Below are 21,801 nucleotides of genomic sequence, written 5' to 3'. Positions count from 1 at the left end.
GGCGGCCCGGTACGCGCCGCCGGCGTCTGACCCACATCCGGCGCCGATGTGGGACACGCCGCACCGCGGCGCCACCGTCGCGGGTCACCGGGTGACCGCGCGCCGCATTTGCATGCGGCCGCCGCCGGCGCGCGCGAACGGGTGCCGCCACGGCGCGCCGCTCGGATGGGCGTGAAAGGAACGGCACGCGCGCGCGCGGCGGTGATGTGTGCCAGCCGGCCTGATCGGAGGCGGTTCAGGCGCGAGCTGACACCAATCAGCGCCGGCCGCGGACGCCAGCTGTGCCGCTCGCGTCCGACCAGAAGCGGAGCGTCGGGGACCGCGGCGGCTTGAAGAGCGTTTGATTGAGGCCGGTGTGGACTGCCGCCGTAGTTGCGAATTAGACGCGGCTCGTCGCAGCCGCGTCATGCCTGGTTTGGCCCAATGGGACTCGTTATCACGTCGTTCATTTCCCCGCCAATTTAAGCTCAAAATGGTTTTGCGCTTGACAATAAAAGTTGTAAATGAAAGTTAGTGCCACCGGATAATGGCCCAGGGTGGATACACAAATATTCTGGGCACCACCTGGCTACTTGTGCAATCAGTCAGCACGTCCTGTAGCTGTTTTACCAGATAGCTCCCTACGCGGCTTTCTGTTTGGTCGATGTTGTCATTCAACCTTTACTCCGCATTCTGCTGTTGAAGCTGTATGACACCACCTTCCTCTCATTCTGACAGACGGAGCGGGCGCCACGAGGAATCAAGCCCGTGCTTCTGATTTTCCAGACGCGCAACTTGACCACTGCATTACCGGCATCCTGCCTGTCTGGGCGAGGTTACAGCTGGACACCGGTCTCAGTGCTCCGGACGACGCCGAGCCTACGGTGTGGTGTGTGACGCTCGTGCGTCCAGACGATTACTTACGCCGGCCACCCAGAAGGAAGCGTGTCAAACGCTCAGCGCTGGGATGTCTGGATGACCGTTCCTATGAACACCTCATTATTGGGGCGTACGAGCCGAGGCCCCTCGAAGTCATGTGAATGAGGCGCCGTGATTTGCTGATGCGCCGCCGCCGTCGCACTCATCCCCTCCGGTTACATCCAGAAGGCTTAACAGCCCGGAAATGTACTGAATCTTATCGCTATGAGAAAAGTCATGTAGTTAATTACTTCAGCACGTATTCAGGTGATCAGTAGGTCACGTGTTTCCCGTTTCCGAAGTTGCTGATTTCAGCGAGCGCACGTCACCCTCTGGTCGCTTTCACGAAACGAGCCCGACTTCTCATGTTTGCCGTCAGGCTGCAAGGCTGGACGTCCGATCCCCAGCTCGGTACCAGCTGGGACCTCATTTCCGTATCGTGACACGACTGACGGGCTGACCTGAGGTCGGCGCGGACTCCGAGTCGGGCCAGCCGCTCTAACCTGGCACGGAGCGAGCTCCGAGCCGGGCCAGGCCCCGAACGGCGCCGCCTTGAGCAGCAGCAGGATAGCTGGGAACCACGGCTACGAGGCTGCGCACTGTCGCAGACGGGGCTGGACGCGTTCCGGGTGCTAATTTTGCTCCATCCACGCCCGGCCACATGGTGAGTAAGTGCTGCCAAGCGAGAGCGTGCATGTAGCCAGGCGGCTGTTGCGAGTATGCCGCGATGCATTAAGCATCGGAGGAGCGAAAGTTTTGTGGTTACCAACGGCGAGTGGTAAGAAAGCTGCAACGCTCAACGATCTGGCGCTGGGACAAGCATGGCAGAGTATCCGTCTGTTAGCTCAGAGAGCAAACACGCACGGCACTGGTGACATCTACCGACGCCAGGATGAGGCTTGATTTGCGGCGCGGGCTCCAGGGCTGATGAGCTCCGCTAGCCGGTTAAACGGCACTATTTCCAACGGCGTCGAAATGCCACGAAAAGCGCCAAGTAGCAGACGTAAAATCGCAGCCTGTTTTCCAAGCATCTAAATGTTCAGAGCATAAGCAAATGTGCATTGTATGGGTCAAAGAGTACATGGAAGAAAACGAAGTCAAACGGTTCAAGCAAAAGAAATCGACCGTCAGTTCGTCCTTGCCAGTTTAGGACCTTATTAGATAGATGGCGATGTCTCGAAATAAGCAGCAGGAACAACTAGCCGACACAAACTGATGCGCAAAAACTTCAGTAAATTCACCTTAACAATTATATTAGCACGACAGTCACACCAGCGAGGTTAAAGCACGCCAACTTAAAGACCGAACGGAACACCACATCTTCACATTCAACACCTCCAAAAGCTCGTTGCATTACCACGCCTTTCTCAGCGGCTTTCTAAGGCAGTAGTTTCGCTGGTGCTCAGCCTACGCATTGCGTCAAACTCACCGGCCACGCGACATAAGCGATTCGGCCCGAGAAGGAATTCCGACCGTCGAGGCAAGCCCAGCGTCACGGACATCGCGGGAGCTGGCCCTTCCACATCCGATTCAACTATCGACGTCTAAACCGCGCACTCCACAGCGTAAAGCGCACGCCCGTTGGCGCGCACTTCCCTTCTACGCCATCGCGACGTGTACTCATTCGCGATCGGCTGCGGTACCCGGCAGGGCGACAAAGCGCTGTCCCATGACTGTACCCGGCAGGGCGACACAGCGCTGTCCCATGGCCTCCCGGTGTTCATCGGCCGCTGTACCCGGCAGGGCGACACAGCGTCGTCCCATGGCCTCCCGGTATCCGTCGCACCGGGAGGGCCGACAGCTGATATCCACGTGGGTCCGGAAAATACCATCTCCCCATCTCACAACGTCCCTCCACGCCTCCGCTGGCGGCGGCGCCGGCTGGATCACTCAGCAGCGCTGGCGCGGCCCTCGGCGGCAGCGCGCTCCGCCTCGCGCACCAGCGCCTCCAGGCGCGCCGGCGCCGTCATCATAAGCACCCAGAGCGTGTCCTGCGGCCGGCGCGGGCCGCGGCGCTCTTCCCACTGGCGCACGAGCGCCTTCAGCTCGGGCTGCACGCCGCGCACGGCCTCCTCCAGTCGGGCACTGCGCGCCGCCACGCCGCTGCGGCCCAACGCCGCCTCCAGCCGGCGCCCGGTGCGCAGGTGGCGCCACTGCACCGCCAACTGCTCGGCTAGCGCGGCGCGCCGCTCGGCCGGCGCCGGGCACGGCCCCGGCGCCGGCGAGAGCGAGTCGAGCAGCGCGGCCGCTGCGTCCTCTTGCTCCTCTGGCGGGGCGGCCTGCTGCGCCTCCTGCTCCATCAGACGCTGTCGGCGCCGAGGGCACAGGTTAGACGGGCGAAGAGAAATAGTACGCAATACACAGGCGACTGTTTTAGGAATACGTGGGAGACAAATGAAGACATCACATGCGGCATGGCAAACGCTATGGTGGCAATTTTTGGCACGGCCTGGGTCATGCCGCTCACCATGTCAACAACTATAGGCGGTGGCAAAAGGTCGATCATTCCCATAATTCACAGAGCAGATTGCAGTAGACTAAATACCTTCATTAAGCAGCATTCCATGAAGATATCACTACCAACCTGACCGTTTATCCATGCGTAGTAACTCGGTGGCCATGTGGAATCAAACGAAGAATACCACGCGAGGGCGACCAGTAACGACACACCATTGAATTGCACTGCACAGCTGCACCACACCCAACATCACGCCGTCCCGGCTGCGGACCACCCGGTCCGACAGTCAGCCCCAGCGGACCACCCGGTCCGACAGTCAGCCACAGCGGACCACCCGGTCCGACAGTCAGCCACAGCGGACCACCCGCTCCGACAGTCAGCCACAACTCACCAGCCTGGCTGTCAGCTTGCGCAGTCGGTCGGCAGCCTGGCCTTCGGCGGCGGTGAGCGCGTCGCCGGCGGCTGCCACCGCGCCGCCCTCGGCCGCCACGGCACGGCGCAGCCACTCCAACCGCGCCAGCTGCTGCACGGCAGCAGCGCGCGCCTCCGCCTGACGCTCCAGCGCAGACTCCTGGCGCGCCACCTTGAGCGCGTGGTCGCCGACGCAGGCGCGCGCCAGGATGCCCTGCACGTAACGCTCGGCGGCGGTGGCCAGCGCGCGCTCCAGCTCGGCCTCGCCGGCGGGCGGCGCGGGCGGCGGGCGCGCCGCCGCCGCCGTGCGCCGCGCCGGCTCGTCCAGCAGACGACGCGCCGTCTGCACGGCCTCGCGCAGGCCGGCCGCCTCGGCGGCGGCCGCCTGCGCGCCGCGCTTGGCGACTGGCAGCGCGCGCTCGAGCCGCGTGAGCTGCGCGGCGAGGCGGCCGTGCGCCGCGTCCGCCGTCAGCCGCGCCGGCCGCAGGTCCAGCAGGCTGCAGTCGCCGGCGCCGCGCTGCGCCGCGCTGAAGGCGCGCCGCGCCAGCTCCGCTAGCCGCTCGCTGACGCGCTGCTCGGTCGCCTCGACGCCGTCGAGCGGCGTTTGGCTGAGCAGCGCGCCGCGAGCCTCCGTCAGCTGGCCGGTCAGCTGGCGCGCGGCGGACGCCAGCCGGCCGCGGCCGTCGGCCAGTGCCAGCTCGTCGCCGGCCAGTCGCTGGCGCAGCCGGTGGCGGACAGCGCGCGCCGCCGTCTGGCCCTCAGACAGCTGGTTCAGCTCCATGGACAGGCTGAGGTTCTCGTTGCTGCAGGCAATGGCGGACGGGTGGCAGGTTACACTGTAGATCGCGGTACAGTGGTACAGGTGATAAATGCTACAAGCGCAGTATTGGCAAAACAGCTGATACTGAAGCTTCGACCCACAGATTACTTTTGCATCTAACCTACCAAAGCAATGTCTTACTAGTATGTAATTGGCATTCTCAAGCCAACCTGCTCACTGTTCATATTGTATTTTATTTCGAGGGCGCAAATCTCACAGGCTGGCAAAACCAGCTGGTTATTCAAACCGATTCATCACCAAGGACAGGAAGTCGCCGCCAACATTTAATGCCAAATACGCACATAACCCCCCCCCCCCCCCGAGCGTCCGAGCCGTCCGCACACCCGCCGACCGTGCGGTCTCACCAGAGCTGGTCACGGGTGCGCCGAAGCCGGTCCAGTCGCGCCTGCTGCACGGCCAGGTCAGCAGTCAGCTGCTGCACCTCCAGCTGCAGGTCGCCCTGCGCCTCCTCTTGGGCGGCCAGCGCCTCGTCCAGGCGCGTGCCTTCCAGCACCCCCTCGGCCTCCTTCAGGCGCGTGTAGGCGGCCCGCTCGACCTCGGTCACCACGCTCTCGGCCGCCACATTACGGCACAGCCAGCAGAGGAACGCGCCAGCGCCGCCACCCAGCTGCGGCGGTAGTGGGGCTGGTGTCAAATGGACAACGGGCTTCAACAGAGTTCAATGATGATGGTGATAAACAGCTTTTCAATGTGTGGTGGTGAGCAGGCAGACATTTGTTTGCTTTTGTTTGGTGTTTGGAAGCAGGTAAAACATGACTTCTTAAGCAAAGAATCTTGACAGCCTGACCCTTCTGGACCTTCCATGCCTTAATCAGCCTTGGAGTAATGTTAATGTTTTTCCATACCAATCAGTGGCGACAGTAGCGTGGTATGGCATGACTCACCTCAAACATCCAGTCCCAGTCAGATGGGTTCAATTTTGATGCATGAGGATAACCGACCTCATTCAACAGTTGCACAAAATCAGCAGCTGACATGGTACTGCTTATTTGTTTATAGCTTGGCCAGTCTTGATCTGTGATCCTGTACAACACAGAAAGTAAAGATTCTTATATGCAGATTATAACAAAATGCTGAAAAAGGTCAAGCTAAATGAAATGGTGGTCAAACAAATTATTTACTTCAACAAAAAGCTTTTACTAGCTGAGAAACTGTCCTTTTTGTCTGCAATATCTAGCCATGACTTCAATTAAATTACTGCATTATGAAGAAAAGACAAGCCATACTTGCCTTCCGCTTGACAAATATAAATATCAAAGCCTTGCAAAAGTGCAAGTGTAAAGCAAAAAATGGTAAAAGAGGATGGCATGGTATGAACCAGCAATGCACACCCCTTCTTAGAGCACATTTAGCTTATGTGTGTCTTTATCGCACACAACTGATTTTAAATTTTCCATCATTTTTGTAAGATTTTGCAAAACCATTTTCATAAGATACCAGTAACACAAGAATATCCATCTATAGTGACCATGTAAACAAACTTAAGATGGACAATGATAATTCTCTCACACTTTGCAGCCAAACACAGTGATGGAGAACAGAACCTGCAGTCTTCTGTAAACATCACAAGTTTTAATGATGGATTGTGCAACACTGTGTTGTACAATCATACCAAAATTGGAGATTGCATAACCTAATTGCTTTAGTTAAAGTTCTTTAGAGTATGGGGTGTCAGATGCAAAATTAGCCAGGGGATTGAAGAGTGAAAAACAGTAAAACCTGCCCAAGAACAGCCAAAATCTGATTCATCCATCGACTAAGCTCACCTTCTTCTCAGACAGAGGGGGGGGGGGGGGCGGGGCTGGAGCCTCAACTGAATAAGAACCTGCACCTGACTGAGTGCCTGCCTGTCCCTGTATGAATAACCTGTCGATCAAATGACCTAAGATTGTTTGTCATATGTTTCAAACTGCTTGGCTACGAGGACCGGGACCAACAGCCCTAGTGGCATTGTATAATTCCCGATCATTACAAGGTAATATAAGGTAAGGTAAGATTGGGCTCGACAGACAGCTTAGCTTAAATCAAATGTTCAACGTAGTTCAACTAATGTAAAATAGGCATACAACAACGCTCAAACCTCGGTTTGCGTCGCCTTCGATTTGCGTCAGTTAGATAAACTGTAACCGACCTGAAATAACTGGCGCACATGAATTTCAGTTTTGCCGCCAGGATACAGTGCCTTGCTACCAAATACTCCCAAATCTATTTCTTACCGCCACGGACATTTGGTGGAGCGAAGTGAAAAGCAATGGGTCTGTATTCTGCAAGGAAAACGGTCGAATGTGGTATTCATGCATGCATACTTCCATATTTTTGGCAGAATTGTTGCTTTAAAGGCGGCCTAGCGCGAAAGGCATGAAAACGCGATAAGAGATAAACAGTGGTTATCCACTGCTCGGATGCAAAGTTGGGGATCATACAGTTATTGTTCTTCTTTCCACGTCGCACCATGAACGTAATGCCAAATTTTCCAAAGTTTTAAGTGCTCGTTTCCGCTCTCGTACCAGAGATCGTGGAAAGAAGTGCAGAAAGGTTTCTTTTTTCTTTCTTACCATGCAAGCAAAAACTTTGAAGTTGGCTGTTTTTCTCCGTAACGCTAAGTCATAAATATCGCGCCAAGACAAAAAGGATGTTAATAACAAAATAACTTAGATCACGAGTCAAAATTATGCCGCCGCCTGTCGCCGCTTTTCGGCACTACAGCTACGTGGCCTTGCCGGGGGCGCCACAGCGCGGCCGGCCAGCTCCGTCCCGAGCCTCCTCACGCTTTTCAGTTGGCTTGTACGCGCGGTGGCCTCCCAGCGTATCTAAGTCCCATCTCCCGGCCGGTCCAGTCCGGTCCGCCAGCGCCGCGCACCTCGCACCGGCCCGCCCGCACGTATGGTAAGTTTCCACTGCCCGATGCCGCTTGCGGCGGCATTTTGTCCACGCGACGTGCTGGACCCGTCCTACCTGTTTGTGTTCAACACTCGACGAAACACGGCGCGGGTAGCGTTAGCGGCCGTTACACAAACGGCTTCACTGCAAGGCTTGCGGTGACCGCAGATGACCCGTCAGCCGGCAGCCCCGACCCGTGACCTTCGCTAGCGCCGCTGCGTTTCGCCCACCTGGCGGTGCCGCCCCCTCCCCTTCCCCATCAGCGTTACGTGGCCGGCCACGGCCGGCGGCGACGGCTTTCATCACCTCAGTCGGCGGCCGGTCAGCCGGCGAGCGCTGGGTTAGCCGTCGGTCCGCCGCTTCAGTGCAGTGCGGCGCGCACCCCGGCTGGACAACCGTGACCACCGCGAGCCAAGCTCGCCCTCGGCGCGCGAGTTTGGCCACGGGCCTGCGTCACCGCGCGGTGCCTCGCTGCGCAGAACGGGCCCACCGCTAGCCCGCAGCCATGAGACTGCTGCGGGCGGTGTCGTGGCTGCCCCTCCTCATGGCGGAGAGTGGTGCTCGGCGCGCGGCGGCCTCCAGGCCGGCGTGCCCCAGTGTAAGTGCCGCCGCGGCAGTGCGGGAGCCTCGCACGACGCAGTAGTGCAGCCCGGGGCCGGACGTGAAAGATCAGCGGAGTGGTGAACGCGGGGATGGCTCGTGGGCCCGGCATCAGTCTTTGACAGAGGAGGCAGTCAGAGGGAAAATAAGCCCTCCGTATAAGGACGACTCGGGAATGTTTAAACGTGTTTGTATGACAGCGCGCAGTTTTTGTTTACAGGGAACGGGTTTTTGTCTGAGACGTTGGACCATAAAGAGTGTGCACTGATAAAGCGGGTCGCAGTGGAGCCACCATGATACGGCATTGGAGATGGTCATGATATTGAGACACGGAATGCGAGACCAAAATTACACTTCCTGCTGTAAGTATCTGTACGCACCGAGTGTATAATTATACAGAACTATGCACAATTCTAAGGAATAAACAAACATAATCGAATCAAATATAACTTAAACGGAAGCAAACCGAATGTGTCAAGATAGAACGCTAAACAAATTAAGCACCGAAGCCGCCCATTCCACCTTTAAAAAAAGATACAAAAACATTGCAGCCGGTGCCAGGGTTGACAGTTGGTACACCGATACCGCACACGTATCACCGGCTGGCAGCCACGCCGCGTACGTGACGTGCCCTCGGATATGCCGTAAGTACCAACCCCTGGTATGCATGCTGCCCATCTCTATGAATACTTGTTTGGGCCGACCAGCCCGGCCGGTTGCTATCGATTTCATCCCGGTAGGGAGCGCCCCGGTCGGCGTCGCTGCTCGCCTGAGCCGCAGACGGACACGGGCGACCTTGACGGTGAGGTGCAGCGCTGCGCGCTGGCAACTGCCTGACTAGACTTTAATGTGAAGCGCATTGTGACTTAACGCGTTATGAAAGTGTAGTCACCGGCCGTGAGTACAGCTGACTCGGCTCTCACGCCCGTCTGGACCTGACCATAGAAGTAGTTGATCGTAGTCGATAGATCGTAGTTGAGAACTCTCGCAAGCAGTGTGGTTCCACGCGAGGCCGTCTGCCAACTCACGCAGGCTTCTAGAGTGCGTCACCAGGGTCGTTAGCATGCGGTGTCGCATACCCTCTCTACCTTTCACAATATGGGCCGTCTGCGAAACTTGTTGCTTTAATCAGCGTGCGACATCACATGCTACGTTGGCACTGTGACAAACCCCGTGCGCCCTGTCGTTCGGAATACTACACCCTTGTCCCGTGTCCGAATGCCCTCTTCCTACTTGTCAATCCGCCTTTCCAGCTCGAACTTCTGATATGCCATTGATAGCTTTCTTCTCAATCCCAGTTGTTGAGCGAGCACCAGCCACAGACCTGGCGCCGTGCTTGTGGGCGGCCCGACCACGCCAGGCAAACCTTACAGTCGAGCCCTCGACAGGATCTGCAGCTGGAGCTGGACTTTGCCTCGGTCGTGTTTAAAAGCCGTCCGGCCATAGGCCTTGGGTGTTGGGCCACCAGTGCCGTTAATACGCTGCCTCGCATTCACACACATTTGCAAGTTGCAACGTGGTTGGCAACGGGCGGGCGATCGGCGAAAGCCGAGATGTTCGTTTAATGTCATGGAATGTGAACTCGCACCGCATCCATGTCAAGGCACCCCCTACCGTGTAAGCTGTGCTTCTTACGCTATCATGTCTGGCTAACAACTACAACTAAACAATGAAAAAACACTGTACATACATATGCTCTTTGCAGCATAAAACACTCAGGTAGCGCCCCCGTACAAACGACGCACTGCTAAAATGGGGTCTCGCTTCGGCATCAGCGCTAGCTAACTGAGAAGAGAATAAACAATACTTTGCAGTTGCCACAAATGACTTGAACTTATCTTTGCAAACAAATGTGCCACGACCCCCGGTGGACATGACTATTTCTTGATACAGTGTTGACCTTGCAGGGCCCTGAATCCAAGAGAATGAAGCTAAATGACGAAGAAAGGACATCACAACTGGACCCTCTGCTGAAGTCTGGGTGGAAGAAAACAGATGGCAGAGATGCCATTGAAAAGCAGTTTGTCTTCGCCGATTTCAACCAGGTGAGCCCCTGTAACCGATGAGCGGAATAGTCATTTTTACACTACTCAGTGCTAAGGTATCGATGTCTTAGGACCTTCTCGTCAGCAGGGATAAAGCATGCAGGTAGAATGAGACGGCGCCAAATTGTTGTGCTGTGCCGCCCGTAAAAGTACAATTTTCAAGAATCAATGCTTACCCTACGCATACAATTTTGATACTGTGCATTTAACTACTATGCGTTTCGATACTATACGTTTAAGTCAAGTGGCGTGTGTATACACAGTGTCATACACAGGAACATATAGTGCGGTTATCGTCTTCGTGCTATAAGTTTTGAACAACCGGCAACCTTGCGACGTGGAATGCTCGTTAACGTATGCCGCTACCACGTCCACCTTACGTCAAGTCCACCAAAAGGTCACGGCCCGTTCTTCTAACAATCACCCAAATGGTAAACGCAAACCACGCCCCAATAGCCCACAACAGACCAGCTCTTGAAAAGCACCGGTTCGCGGGGCCGGAGAGGGCCCAGTGGCCGTGCCCAGCCAGCCTCGTCCTGACCGGGCCGCCGTCCTCTGCAGGCGTTCGGCTTCATGAGCCGGGTGGCGCTGAAGGCGGAGAAGATGGACCACCACCCGGAGTGGTTCAACGTCTACAACCGGGTGACGGTGACGCTGTCGACGCACGACGTCGGCGGCCTCAGCGCCAAGGACGTGACGCTGGCGCAGTTCATCGAGACGGCCTCCGCCGCCGCCAAGTAGAGCCGCCACCATGGAGCGCCTCCGGGGCCGACGGCCGCCGGAGCCAGGGGGGGGGGGGGGGGGCGCCCCCGGGGCTGCTACCGTCGGGGACCACTGCCAGGAGCGCCTACCACCGCGAGACGCCGGGCGTGGGGCGGCTCCTGGTGCCCAGTCGCAGCCGCGAGAGGCCAATTCGGTCGCTCGGCGGGGAGCGAGCTGAGGGGCAGAGGTGAGGGTGATGGAGGACGCCGAGTCGGATGCAGACACTCCGCGAGGGACGGACCAGTGTCGGCCCAGCGGCGGGAGGGCGTGGACGAATGGGACCAAACACGTGATTGATATTACCTGTATTTCGAGACTCAAGCAACTAAATGTTCCAATGTCGTCGTCTGTGTTTGTGTCGTGTTCGGCAGCAGCACAACGGTTCGACGGCTTCATTCCACAGCAGCGCGGAACAGCCACAGCACGGCAATCACAACGCTCCTGGAAATGTAACGCTTGTTTGCGGCATGCGTCCAACTTGTCATCGAACTTGGTCATCCCGGGACAAGTACAGTCAGTCGACGCATGCTTCAACGCATACGCAAGGGCACTTAAAAGCTGACGGATCTGGGCGCGCGGCAGCTGACACGGGTTCGGCGTGTCTCCGCCCGGCCTCGGGCCGCCGCCCCGGGCCAGAGGCGCCGGCCGCGCCCAATCCCCAGCTGACGTCGTCGGCGGCGGCGCGTCCCGGACGGCATCACGCCGGCCGCGAGATGATGAGCACGGCCGACGGCACCAGACCTGGCGGCGAGGCGCGCCCGTTAGCCGCCGGAGCCGACCAGTTCACACCCACGCCAGGTCGGAGCCGGCACCGGCTGCGCCGTACTGAAGAACACTGCGGACGGTGACGAGAGCAGAGCCCGCTCCGGCGGGCAGAGTTGCGGCAAACAAGGGACTGCGTCAGGTAAGTAGCCAGTTTTCCCAATGGGGGGGGGGGGGGGAAGGGGAGGCAAACGCCAATATTCCCGAACTTCTGCGAAATTGCTAGTATCTGCCATAAGCATACTGGCTCAGGGGGGCCATGGACATGTGCCCCCCTCCCCCCACCTCTTCTCCCCTTGGCTCCGTCCCTAGATCCGGCCCACTAGAAACCGAGCCTTTAATGTGTACACAGTTGTAACATGCTCTGATCAGAGTTGGCGGGAACCGGAGGTCTCTGCCAGTCAGATTAAACCGGTTAAACCCGATTGTCAGAGGCTACTGCCAGCAACAACTGACGATCAATCGGAACTCAACTTCAGTGATCCATTTAACTTGACGCAGCACATCTGATGCCATTAAGATATTTTATTTAAACAATAAGACAAAATAGCTAACACCCTCAAAAATACAAGGCAATTGCACTTTTCAACAAGACGTGATTACACTGGCAGAATCAGCGCAGTGGAGCATGCTCTGTGCGTGGAGAAGGGTTCATTCATTACCAGTGAGGCGTGAAATAATGTCATTAAAATCGGGGGTACTTTATGGTACCATATATGATAGAAAAGAGAGGTATGACGTTAGCGTACTGATTATTGAGGCACGTAACTACTCTCTAATGGAGGTCCTATTGAGGCAAGTGACTACTGTCTAACGGAGGTCCCCAGGGTCGATTGAATGTCTATCGCAAATGTGGCATCCACCAGCTTACCACAGCGGACCTGAACTAGATCTGATAATGCTCATCGCCGTAATTTGCGCAATGCTCTGCACATTGTACAGTGCGTTCACAGCCACCTAATGGTGGTGGCTGCCTGCACACTCCCTTTGAGAACAGTGATGCATCACATAAGGCAAATTCATTGGCAGTATCAGGGGACATATGTAGCCAATAGCTGTTACAGCTAACACTTTCTTATGATGCCGCTATGGTGTAAGTGAATTGTTGTTGTGTCCCCGTCTACGAAGGAAACTTAATACAATTTCATAGCGACTAATACAAAGGAAAGATTATTGTTCCTTGAGTTTCTGCCAGTTGATGCTGGTAAAAATCGAAAATTAGCATTCACTAGTCTTAGCCTCCTGAAATACCACTCCCAGCTCTAACTCACATGCTACTTTAGTTCTCTTTGGGTTCTGCATTTGTGCTGCAATAATCATTCTGAAATATATGCGAGCTTCACGAGTGCCAGCTGATACTATTTTGTGTTTATTATTAAGGCGTTTAAGCCTACTTCTTTACAACTGAAACCCACAAGGAAAGCGTCAAAACTTGCGGTGTTCGGGCTCGTTGGGCTTCTGAACTCACGACATCGCATTTTTGCACTCGCTCTGGGGAACATAAGACAATGGGACTATTCCTTAATAAAACGATCGCCCACCGGCTTAGCACACGGGTCTCACCCCTGCAATGCTGGCCGCATCATTTCTCTTGGTATTGCTCCTCACAGCCATGTGTAACTGTTCAGGCTGTGTACAGCTCAGTCACCAGCGACGCACGCCGGGAGCAGTAAAAGTTCGCCGCGGCGGGAATCGAGCCCGCATCCCCACGCCAGCGGCCGACGCGCCGCACCCACTGACCGAGCGAGTCGAGCGGCTTCTCGTAGTCTTCGGCCGTGAAGACGCGCCGCGGAAAGGCCGTGCCGAGCGTGAACTCGCCGGAGCCGTCGGTGCGGTTCATCTGCACGTACAGCCGCACGGCCGCCAGCGCTTCCTTGGCGGCGAACGAGGTGGTGAGCGCCGAGCCGTCCATCTGCCGGATCTGCGGCGGAGGGGAGGCGGAGGCGGCTTACAGGGCGGCCTGGAGCATCACCGAGACGGGGCGTCCGCTCAGCCTGCCGCTGTCAGACATTCAGCGCAGCACAGCCCAGCCATGTGGGACAGAAACGGCCAGTGGCGCTCACCTTTACTACGAACCCAAGACTCTAACGGTTCTCCATATACTGTCATGTTACGTCCAATGTATGTGTAACACGCATTGAAAAAATATCCGCACACCGGTCGCAACACAGACTATGGCTGCGGCGTATGGACCAGGGTGTGTGAGCAGCAGCCATAACGGCCGGAGTGGTCAATGGCTGCAGCGCACCTGTAGTCTGGTCATGGAGTACTCTTTCTTGGCGGGCGCCTCGGCAGGGGCGGCAGGGGCGGCAGCCGCAGCCGGAGCCGGGGGCGCTGCAGCCGCCGCACCCTCTGGCGTCTCCATTCCGAACTTCTGTCGCCGCGCCTGCAGAGAGGTGGAGGTCGCAGCGGGATCCGCCACATCCTTCTAGTTTGATGATCGAGAGCATAGATAACGCCAACTATCCGGGCACGAATTATGCGCAGTGTGAGTCACTGCTGATGGGAAGTCTGTAGCGCACACAGTACCGCACAATGTTCGGACATTTTGCGAGTACCTCTCCAGCAATACAGTACACATGGGGCACGTGGTGTCCGTCCTGTAACACGTTCAGATGATCTCAGCGACGCGATTTAAAAACCGTACCACTTTGTCAGCCTCAATTTGCTTCTTGACCCGTTCCCTGGCCAGCCGCTCCTCAATCTTCTCTCGCCTTCTCTCCTCTGCGATTTTCTTCATCTCCAACTCTTCCATTCTGGGAAACAGAAAAAAGCCTGCTGAGCGCGGGAACGTCAGCACAAGCTTGTCACCTCCGTGTTCAAAAACGGTCCCTCAGGGCAAATGCGGCTGCTTCAGTAATTACATAGACAAAAACTCTACACCAGCGGCTTAGATATACGCAAAATATGCACAGAATGGAGCATTGTCTTAACGACATCTAGCCAAGCCAGTCGTCCATCGAAGTATACCAAACGTAATAAAATGCTAACTTGTAGTGCTAAGGATGCAGGAGCCTCATACCGTCTCTTGGCGTCTACAATCTGCTTCCCTGTAGCCATCCTATTCTTCTCTTTTTCAATCGCCTCCCTTTTCTCCTTTTCCTCCCTCTCTAATCTTCTCGCCTTGATTTTCTCTTCCAATTCTTTCGCTTTTTGAGCTTTTTCTTCCGCAGTTAGAACCCTTCTGGAAAAGGAGCCCGGCAATATGAATAACCATGCAACAATATGCACATCCACTGGCTCACTTTGCAACGCTCGTGCCGAAATGAAAATAAAACGGTCGCAATGGGCACCATATAAACATGACTATAACTTGCACCCCACAACCCATGCTGCAGGCTCATGCAATGGGTAGGTGATTACATGTTACCATGAAATGCTCTTTGACTGAAGTTCATGCCTGCCCACAGGAAAGAGGTTGTGGTAAATGGATGACTTAACCATACTTAATGCACCAGGTTACCCACCATGAACAGAACACACTGCGGGCGTTTTCAACATGTGCGACACTTACTGAACCTGCTCCCCCTGACCCTCGGCCGTAGCAGCATCCTCTGGGATGGGGTCATCAATGGTCGGGTCGTCCGAGTGGGACAGGAGCCTGCAATAAAGAGGGTCGTCCGAGTGAGACAGGACACTGCAATAAACAGACAGGTCACAACCCACAGTGATCTACTTATATGACGCCGCAAGGCGAACGATGCCAGCTACGTCATCGATGGGTGAAAGGGGAGGCTAGTGCTGCACACCGTCAATCCCAGACAGCACGACTAATGAATGGAGACAAGACGGGACCCTATAGGCAACTGGAGAGGCCACGAGACCCATAGCCCAACAACGGCGACAGCTCGAGCTTCTCCAGCGCTCTCCCCACCGTGTACCTTCCCTTCCGATAAAGTCTGAATTGCCATTGGGTTTAGTAATCAAACAAAAATATGTTAATCTGGTAATTTGTTCGGGACAGTTTTGGCTCGTAGTGAGGTTACAGCGACAATGTCCACTTATGGGCCAGTCCGTCCCGGTGGCTCAATTGTCCGTCCCGGTGGCTCAGTTGGTTAGAGCGCCTGCCTTCCGATACACCCACCCGTGGCGGGGTGGGTTCGAGTCGCTTTAGGGCGCTCGCTATTTGCCCTTGACAGGTATGGCCTGCGGCCGGTGGCAGCGGTCGCGCTAAAGGTCAGTTGACGTCAGAGGGCAGGACGGACCGTGCCGAGCATTGCGGCACGCTAAGCTTTCGCCACCAAATTCTACCGTTGACATGGAATTACGCGATCGGATGGTACGGGTCAGGGCTTACGCAACAAGCACTGCTTAGCATGAGCTCTGATCCCGGAAATCCGTCCATTCAAAGGGTTCGGACCAAATATTTAAGAAAAAAGTATTGTAAAACACGAGTACTCGCCATTCCATTGCAGGTTCAGCTCCCTTGTGTCCAGTCATGGCAAGAGCCTTTTCTCTGTAAGAAAGGCAGGACATGGGTATGAAACGTCACTGCGCCGGTACGCTGACGTTTGCGGCCGTCACCGCCGGCGTGGGCGACGACGACCGGCGATTGGCTAGAATTAGAAAATGTCATTGTTAGATTGCTAACACACCACCTGTGATCAATCAGTGAATTGAACATCAACCAGGAGCTCGATCAGATGCTGTGAGGACCGGGCTTGAGGGGAGTGGAGACACCGAAATAGTCAATGTGGCAAATATATAGAGTTGTAACACCAACTTCTAAGTCATTTGCTATTTTTACCAGGAGCTTCTTTATTACACCATAATTATGGTGGTTTTGATACCAACATGGTCTACATGGTCTAGGGTATAAGATCAAGGACATGCATCATGTGGCACCAGCTTCAAGTCCCTGAGAAAGCAAAATGTTTGGTCCGACCAGCATGCAATGGTCAGCTGAAATCTGGGAAAAACTGTATTATCCTGGCATGGAGCAGCCGTGTCACAGAAATAATGAAAGGGGTGCCTCCACGCCCCCATCTGGCGCAATGGCTGGATGCCATTGTTCATTGAGTTTTGCCATTACTCATCATAAGCATGCCAAATCTCAATCATGAATCTGAGCACATTACATGGTATAAATATCCTATATTCCGATATCCCATGCTAAAGCCAGTGAAAGATTTTCTGCTATTTATAACATCTATGGGCTTAAGAAAATGATGCTCTTCACAATCCACAAGGTGCATCCAATCTCAGGGTTTGATCTTACACAACTGGGAAAAACAAATTTTGAAATGCTTAGAAGGCATAAAAGGCTTCTGATGCCTCAGTGATATGACGATCCAGATGGCAAATAACACAGATATGTTCTTGTGCCCAATTACAACAAAATTGTGAGTTCCACCTATGTTAAATAGAAATAATCTTAATAAGGATCCAATCATGAATGAAAAATAAGCAGCAGCAATATCACTATTTATGTTAATAAAGTAGGACTATTACCACAAAGCACATCAAGATAAAAGCCTAAGCACAATTACACATATACCCATGAAGAGGTTGAGGACAATGCAAGTGTTAACAAGCATAATGAAAAATATGTAATCCCTATGCCCTGAGCATAGGTGCCTAACTTAATAACTTTGGGCACAATTTAGACACAGAAAGCAGTGAAATCCCTGTATAGTCTTATATCCCCAATAGGTCTTAGAGCTGAATGTGACATCCTTACATAATAAGGAGACTCTTTGAGCAATATAAGCCAAGGTTACTGAATGGGGAATGTAGTTTGGGATTTTACAGAACATCAACCACAATATTGAAGCTATTTTGCAAATGAATGGGAACACCTACCAACATGCAGTAATTACAAACCTGATCACATGTAGATGAAATGGGCATCAATATAACCAACATATTCCATTCCATGCATTGCACCACCGTAACTAGTGAAAAGCACAAGCTATGCACATTTAGGCCAACAAATTGATCATTACAAAGGACAGGAAACAAAACCACTTACGCTCTGTTTTTTGGAAACCCCATTTCAAGAAGTGTCTCCATCTTTCATCAAAATCTACGGTTGATGTATCCACAAAGAATATCAGCACAACTTTTAACACCTCCCACCCAAGCGCACGACCAAGAAATCACTGCACGGATGAACCCGGCACGTTTCTTGAAATGTCACACGTCCACTGCCCTCTCTCGCGAGTTTTTGTTGCCATTCAGTCTCAGAAGACGTTCCTGGCGCAGCGTAAGGCGAAGTGAATCAGCTGTCGTTGCACGAAAAAACAATTATGCGTTCTCATCATCGAACATCTCTGCCACTGAAGTTTCTGCAAAATCAACGAAACCCCGAAACCTAAGAGCTCTGCTCAATGTGTCATTCGGCGTCTCTCTGCATTCTTTTCAGGGCCTTTTGACCTCGCAATGCTTATTTGGGTTCTCAGTGGGGGACTATCATAACGTCCAGGATCACAGCGTACAGTGTTCATATCACAGAAGTGCATCATACAGGGTTTATAATGTCCGAGATGCATCCAGTTCCGTGCCCATTGGTGGAGTTCATGACATTCTAGCTCGTTACGTCCAAATCCATGACATCTAACGTCCCTGTAACATCCAGCGATTACGACGTCCAATTGATTAGTGAAAGAAGTGAGAGAAGTGGTGAGCCAAATTATTGCCCATCAATGTATTTACAGAGTCGCACTGCATGACGAATCTGATATTCTTTATTTGGCGCTTGTCATCGATAATTTTTGGACACCTGACGGGCCAGCTTTTTACTCTCAGTCCGTAGCAGCACGCAAGGGGCACAGGGGGCATGAGCCCCCGTAGATTTCGAGGGGGGGGGGGGGCAGAAAGGATTGTTAACGAAATATAATGAAACGACTACGGGCCCGACCTGAGGGCCCAAAGGACACGAAAGGCCGGCCGTAGGTCGCATTCAGGGCCTCGGCCCGCCGTCTTGGATCAGGGGCCTCCTGAGTTGAGGGCTTTTATATCAACACCAGCAGCGCACAGTCTGTTCCGCGGCGGCGTGGACTTGAGAGCCCATTCCCCAGGCAGGGACGAAGCTAGAACCTGCGATGTTTTGGCAAGGGGCCCAAAGTCGGCCAGATGCAGTTTTCGAGGGGTCTCCAAGAGCCTGGAGAGCCCACCGGGTTCGAAGATCTAAGATCGGATTAGAGAGTCTAAGAGAATGAGGGGCTGGTTGGAGTCTTATTCAGGGGGCCTAACCTGCGTGGGCGGGCCCTCAAACAACAGTCAGAGGGCCCTTTGCACTGATGGCGAACCCCCTGAGTCGATATGGGCCTATATGTCCGTCAGTCACCACCAGTACCACACAGTCGGCTCCATGTCGGTATGGGTCTGAAGGGCTCACGTCCCGATCAGCCACAGAGCCGAGGCCAGTGATTGACACTGGTCGGGTTCCCTGTATTTATCTGGAGCCCACAGTACCTAACAGTGGGTCCTATGCTCGCAAAGGGCCCCGAGCCGACCAGGGGCATTGTTCGATGAGGTCCGAAGAGAGGCCCAGGAAGCCTACCGGAAACAGCGATCAGAGGCCTGACTGGAGGGCTTAATGATCCGAAGAACTGACTGTAGGTCATATAAAAATTGCAGCCCGTAGGGTCGTGTCCTAAAATACCAATCAGAGGCTCTCTTACACCGCTTGAGGAACCCTTAAAATAGCATGGATGTCTAATTCGGCCACAGACCACGAACACCGAATAGTTGGTTTCCTGTCAGCCTGAACCCTGAAGGCCATTTCCCAAGCAAGGGCGAGACCGGGGCCATGATTTGCATGCGTCCGGGTCCCTGAACCAATGACAGGGCCCCTGTGTTGGTTAGGGGCCCACAGTGCTCAACACGGGGCCATGTGTCGGCTAAAAGCTCGTAGTCAGTCACGGGCTACATTCGAGGAGGTTCGAAGAGGGACCAAAGAATCCCTCGGTACCGAATTTCAAGGCCCGACTGGGTTTGGACCCCACGCCCAACGGTAGTGTCGTGACCTGCAATGTCAGTGAGGGGGATTCTTTTAGGGCCCTGTTATTGTCATTATTTATCCTTATCACATAGGGCCACGGAGCCAAGCATTTGTTACGGACACAGAGCCAAGCAGTCGCCTCCATGTCCATCTGGTGGTTTGAGCCTTTGAAACCTATTTCCCAAGCAAGAACGAAGCCGGGGCCCGCGATTTACAACGCTAGGAGTCCCTAACACAATAAGGGGCTCCTGTGCCGTCCAGGGACCAAAATGCCTGGCAGGGGTCCTGTGGCAGCAAGCGGCCCCGAGTCGGCCAGGAGCGGTATTGGAAGGGACCGAAGAAGAGTCGAGGAGGCTCTCGAGACCAAAGTTCAAGGGCCCAATGGTAAGGCTGATCGGCGTTAAGGGTTGGCTGAAGATCACATTAAGGACACTACCCGTTGGACCGTGATCTCAAATATCAATAAGAAGGCCTCTTGCACCGATTGGGGACCCCTGAAACAGAGTTTCTCTATTCCGACTAGATATCAATAACACCGAACAGTCGGCTCCGTGTCGGTCAAAGTTCTGGAGTGTATGCAAAAAACTGGAGTGTATGTGCTGATTATTGGACCAGTTGCGGCGATCAAGGCTGTTGTTGCGTCAGTGAGGGTTCCTGCGTCAATCCAGGTTCAACTGCGCGGATCAGAAGGCCTCCCGCGTCAGGGAGTGGACCAATGTGATCTATCCCCCTAAGGGCCTCCGGATCGACCAGAGGATCCCGCCCCGTGTCGCCAGGGTGGCAGCCGGAAGGCACCCCGCGATGGGACGGAATGGCACTTCAGTCCTTGGCGGGGAACAATAAGGTGTCCCTAGTTTTCTTTGCAAGCGGACCCATTTCCCGGCAAGAAATAGGGGGGTGTCATAAGTGTTGAAAACAGTGGGTCGAAATGAGTTCAATAACGCATAAAGCCATCCCATGTTTGCCTGACATGTTCGTGCTTGTGCAAAGCCGACATGTGAAAAAACTACATCAAAGGTTTGATATTGCGTGTCATCAATCTCGGAAGCAGGGACAGCAATTGCTTGGGTTATAGTTACCATAAAACTGAAAGATGTTGGCCACTGCGGGTAATACCAGGCGGGCGCCATGCGCGCGAGGACGGCCGTCGTAAAATAATGGCTCCAAATGTCAGTAATATTAAATCGTACCTTTCAAAGAAGAGACCCAGGGTATCTTTTTACAACTTTGGGGTTGTCCTCCGGACAGGTAAACAATTACATGAACGCAAAGAATACAGATCCTGCCTTTACGCTTCCAGTTTCCCAACAGATTCCAGCACCACTTTGCGGTGATGTTAAGGCAGATATGTTCTTATGCAAATATGCAGATAAGGTACTTCTTTTAGATACGTCATGCTCTTCGTTCACCCGTTGGCTACGGCTTAGTGTTAGCCTCGGGGCCGACGTTGCGCAGCATGCGAGGACTGCAACGCCTGGCGTTAAGGCTTTTATTGCTAGGATTTGCGAGCCCGCCTGTTCAAAAGTATGTATCTAATTTATATCACTAAGTGATCCTGACTGAATGTTGAGCGTTTCCAGAAAACCATGGGATGGCCATGCTCATGAAAATTGTTCACGCCTTTGTATCGATAATCTGCATTCGCGGAGCCGTCACCAACTTTGCGCAACACAAATACACTTTCTGACGAAGCCTCCAAGCTTTATCGGCTTAGAAAGAGTGCTTTGGACTAGTGTGAATTGAAGAGCTCCGTCCATTTATTTCATGGATTCGTTTAACGCATTATTTCTTTACCTTATTGACGCTAAAATTCAGGCAGAATTCACGCTACCTGGCAGGAGCTTCTGGCGTTTATTTCAGTTAAAGGGAGAGTTCCACATTTACATGCGGTCTTGAGCTGAAAGAACCATTCTAAAGACCTTTCGGTACTGTTCACAATCCTGCTCTTTTTAAGACCTAACCCCCTCAAGTTGTTTAGCCACACGCCCGCGAAAATGAGCAAAGGTATATCGGGGAGAACAGTCACCGATTTACCTTTACCTTGTTACCTTGACGTTCATGACGTCATAATAACGCCATCAGATCTTGCCATTTCATAAACCATGTGGCGATCGATGTCAAGAAAAATGTAATTGTTGAGGCGTTCATATCTGGCGCTTGTGAACGCCATTTACAGACAAAACGGCCGCGTTCGATCGGT

The 21,801-nt window shown here is 54.0% G+C and overlaps 2 protein-coding genes across 5 annotated transcripts; one reads left to right on the top strand and one right to left on the bottom strand.

The window, feature by feature from the left end:
* The first annotated feature begins 7,367 nt into the window (after positions 1-7,367).
* On the top strand, positions 7,368-11,239 carry LOC119109226 (putative pterin-4-alpha-carbinolamine dehydratase). Of its 4 annotated transcripts, none has more exons than XM_037232836.1 (3): positions 7,368-7,493; positions 9,995-10,132; positions 10,694-11,239. In XM_037232836.1, exons 1-3 carry the CDS (start codon positions 7,491-7,493, stop codon positions 10,871-10,873), a joined length of 321 nt encoding a protein of 106 aa, XP_037088731.1. In that variant the 5' UTR covers positions 7,368-7,490; the 3' UTR covers positions 10,874-11,239. The 4 variants fall into 4 exon arrangements, with proteins under 4 accessions (XP_037088731.1, XP_037088724.1, XP_037088739.1 ...); XM_037232829.1 differs by lacking the exon at positions 7,368-7,493 and adding an exon at positions 7,811-8,085; XM_037232844.1 differs by lacking the exon at positions 7,368-7,493 and adding an exon at positions 8,309-8,449.
* A 352-nt stretch (positions 11,240-11,591) lies between these two features.
* LOC119109217 (UBX domain-containing protein 1-B) lies at positions 11,592-17,819 on the bottom strand. Its single transcript, XM_037232812.1, has 8 exons — positions 17,628-17,819; positions 16,059-16,112; positions 15,171-15,257; positions 14,679-14,840; positions 14,304-14,412; positions 13,905-14,042; positions 13,397-13,577; positions 11,592-11,635 (listed from the first exon to the last, which is right to left on the bottom strand). Exons 1-8 carry the CDS (start codon positions 17,666-17,668, stop codon positions 11,592-11,594), a joined length of 816 nt encoding a protein of 271 aa, XP_037088707.1. The 5' UTR covers positions 17,669-17,819.
* Between the last annotated feature and the right edge of the window lie 3,982 nt (positions 17,820-21,801).

This window comes from Pollicipes pollicipes, unplaced genomic scaffold (assembly GCF_011947565.3).
Source record: "Pollicipes pollicipes isolate AB1234 unplaced genomic scaffold, Ppol_2.1 Scaffold_2555;HRSCAF=2994_pilon_pilon_pilon, whole genome shotgun sequence".
NCBI classification, from domain to species: Eukaryota; Metazoa; Arthropoda; class Thecostraca; order Pollicipedomorpha; family Pollicipedidae; genus Pollicipes; species Pollicipes pollicipes.
The sequence above is the reverse complement of the archived record's forward strand: the minus strand, read 5'-3'. Positions and strand labels throughout refer to the sequence as shown.